At 42.7% G+C, this 3,074-nt stretch overlaps 1 protein-coding gene across 1 annotated transcript; it reads right to left on the bottom strand.

Annotated features, from left to right (window-relative positions):
• Nucleotides 1-376: 376 nt before the first annotated feature.
• Nucleotides 377-1,524, bottom strand: H257_16545 (hypothetical protein). The gene is made up of 2 exons (XM_009844999.1): nucleotides 784-1,524; nucleotides 377-715 (listed from the first exon to the last, which is right to left on the bottom strand). Exons 1-2 carry the CDS (start codon nucleotides 1,505-1,507, stop codon nucleotides 429-431), a joined length of 1,011 nt encoding a protein of 336 aa, XP_009843301.1. The 5' UTR covers nucleotides 1,508-1,524; the 3' UTR covers nucleotides 377-428.
• Nucleotides 1,525-3,074: the final 1,550 nt, after the last annotated feature.

Genomic DNA, 3,074 nt, shown 5'->3' with positions numbered 1-3,074 from the left:
CCCGCGTTTGCCGAAATGAAATGGGCAAACGCTTCAGGTTAGCAACATATGCTGCAGGAACAGCTCTTGCTCATCCAATCATAGGTACTTCCGATTAGCTAAAACTAAGTTGAATTAATCTAAAACTTCGTCACCCACTTGTTAAAAGCGGGTATTTATACCCAGATTAGCCAAAATATGTGAAAAGCACAATATAACATAGTACTATTAATAGTACTATTAATAGTAACACTTTAACTGGTAGTGAATACTAGTACTATTAGTACTATCAATACGTAGTACAATTAATTAATAGTACTACACTAGTATTAATAAGTACTACGTAGTACTACTAGTATAAGTAAAGGAGAAAAAGTATAAATAACGTTATACCAGTAGTTATTAACGTTAATTGAAAGGTTTCAGGCCATGCTGAAGAGAAGGCGGCGTCAGGGCGAAACGTCGTCGCTAGGCGGTATGCGCGTATAGCCAAAGCGTTCGCGACATGCCGCTTCTTTGCCCTTGGACTCGTAGTAATCTTTGCTCGCTTGAAATGCCGCCTCAATCATGGACAGAACAGTCACAAAGAATGTTCCCCCACATGACGCAACCAGGCTCGCGAAACCGCCTTCTTTGACAGCGGCGCAGTCTACTGCGACGATAACACTGGCAACAGCCAACACCAGGTACATCACGATGAAGACGAAGTGGCAATACGCCAAACTACTGACTTTGCCTATCCAATTCCAAATGACCAAATACTTCGCCAGTAGTACACAAATCATAAATTTCAGGACTACGTACGAGCGTAACGAGCGATGGCCTTTGAGTACGCCGGAAGGTCCACGATCACGTGGAGTTGTCGTCCGCTGGGACCTGCTTCGACTTGAGTGAAGTGGAATTCGCTCAATTCATGTTCCCCCTTCATCTCCGCCACGTCCGTCATCATTCGCTTGATTTCACGTGAGATCTCGCCAGCCTTCAACTTGGACACACCAGGATTGTCCGACCGGAGCCAGTGGGCGTTGTTGACCTTGGCGACGTAGAGCTTGAGTTCACACCAATGAAATGGAAACCCTATGGACTCCTTGATCGCTTGCTTCAAGTACATGACGGAGTCCCGCTCGTCGATGTTCATTCGAAGGATATCGTCAATCCCGACCACCGCGCATAAGATCTTCACATGATGTGGTTTGGCCACCAAAACGTGGATGGCGTCGTTCTTGTCGTCAGGGAGGTTGAGCTCACGCAATTCAGTTGATTCGTCCAACTCGGTCGCTGGTGTCATCAATTGCTTGATTCGACCATGTACCTTGCCAGACTTGAGTATCGTGATATCGGGATCTGACTTCTTGAGCCAGTAGCCATCGCTCGTTTGCGCCAGGAAAAGAGACAACTGGTGCGGAAGAAAGCGAAACGCCATTCGTTCAGTGATCGCTATCTTGAGGTCGCTGACACGCCGTCGTTCTTCAAGAGTGAAGCAAATGACATCCCCACCGTCGATCACCGCACATGTGATCGCCTTCATCGCTGAGTTGAGGTTGCCAATTCGAAAATGTGAATGCTGTAACGGCAGTGCAAGTCTGAACCAATCAGAGCACTCCATTCATGTGTGCGAAACTGCCTTCGCGCACTTTTCTCAATTCGTGCTTGGAATGGTCTAACAGTTAACAGTAAACTATAAAATCTCGATGCCAATGAGAGGACGGATGCAACTCTTGAAAGGGAATAGTAGATGAGGAAAAACTGGATTTGTTATATGCTCCATGAATGATAAGTGATATACAGTAACCCGCATTGTGTCATGTGTTGAACAGAGGCCTTCATTTTCAAATAAAGTTTGGGCCAAATTTGCAACGGCTTAATCACTAGCTCCTACTCACCAGACCTCGATCATTTGTTCATTCTTTCATGTTGAGCCACAATATCGTTGTGCTGCTGATGATTAGCTGATCTACACTGATGAATGAACGCCTTGGTGCAGATTGAGTGCAGGTTCAATATTGCGTAGCCATGTACCAAGATACTAGTACTAACGTTAGTATGGTCTAATCGATTCGAAACTGGAGCCGTCAGCATAATTGAATGTCTTAATTATTACTGTACTTCGTAGATTGGATTAACAGTAAAGTATTTGATTAACTGTAAATACTGATTAAAGAACCGCCAATCAAATCTCGTCTTGTAAGCTTAACAGTAAATGAGATCATATGGATTTAAATGCTACTACGTAGTACTGTATTTGGTGAAATGACTCGCAAGTCCAAATTTGGGTGAAATGCAGAATATAGTGTTAACGACAGCGCCAATTATAATCCGGATCAAGGGACTACCGAATACCTTATGGATCTGTACCCCCGAAAATGTCAGTAAAATCTGATCGAAATGGATAACAACTCAATAAGGTGGTCTGATTTCTTTTCAATGCGTTCGGATTGGTTACTTCTACTACTTCGACTTGTTTAATTGGCTAGAACGAGATAATTGGACAATTTTGACCAATATAAAGCGACTTGGGTACAGCCTTCCAAGGTACCACCAAATCGTACTCTATTGACACCATACAGCAATTTGGGTACAACTCGATAAGGCAAAATCATGGGTACTGATCCATAAGGTATACGGTAGTACTATTAATAACATATTTTTCAGATTCTACTATTTTTCAATACAAAGATCAAGTTTATATGAACCACTAGTATGTACTGTAAATGCACCAAAAGTCAAATCATGGATCTTGACTGAATCTCCTGTATCTTTTGGAACCATGCTTAAGCTTATATTTTGAAATGTAAAGCCGACTGGACGACGCCCTTACACCATTACATTCTTCGTACTGCATTTGAGATCCAGGAGTAGCATTTGACGGTAAGATGAGCAGAACGAGTTCCAACGAGTTGAAAAGTGCAAATTCATTGAATTTTGACCTGTATCTCTGTTTTGGATGTTAGATCCATCGGCGTTGCTGCGCATACTTTAGAATGCAAAGTTGCTCTGTCTTATGCTTACACTGTACAAGTATAGCTCTGAGATCCATCAAAACACGGGCGATTGATACTATTGTATTTACATAGGATTGTATTTACATAGGACTC

The sequence above is a fragment of the Aphanomyces astaci genome, assembly GCF_000520075.1.
Source record: "Aphanomyces astaci strain APO3 unplaced genomic scaffold supercont1.88, whole genome shotgun sequence".
In the NCBI taxonomy this organism is placed as follows: domain Eukaryota; phylum Oomycota; class Saprolegniomycetes; order Saprolegniales; family Verrucalvaceae; genus Aphanomyces; species Aphanomyces astaci.
This window is presented reverse-complemented; position numbering and strand designations above follow the sequence as displayed.

Coding starts and splice junctions, on each gene's coding strand:
- H257_16545 (XM_009844999.1), bottom strand. CDS start 1,507: ATGAAGGCGATCACATGTGCGGTGATCGACGGTGGGGATGTCATTTGC. Junction 716..783: donor GGCCATCGCTCGTTACGCTC/GTACGTAGTCCT, acceptor GGAATTGGATAG/GCAAAGTCAGTAGTTTGGCG.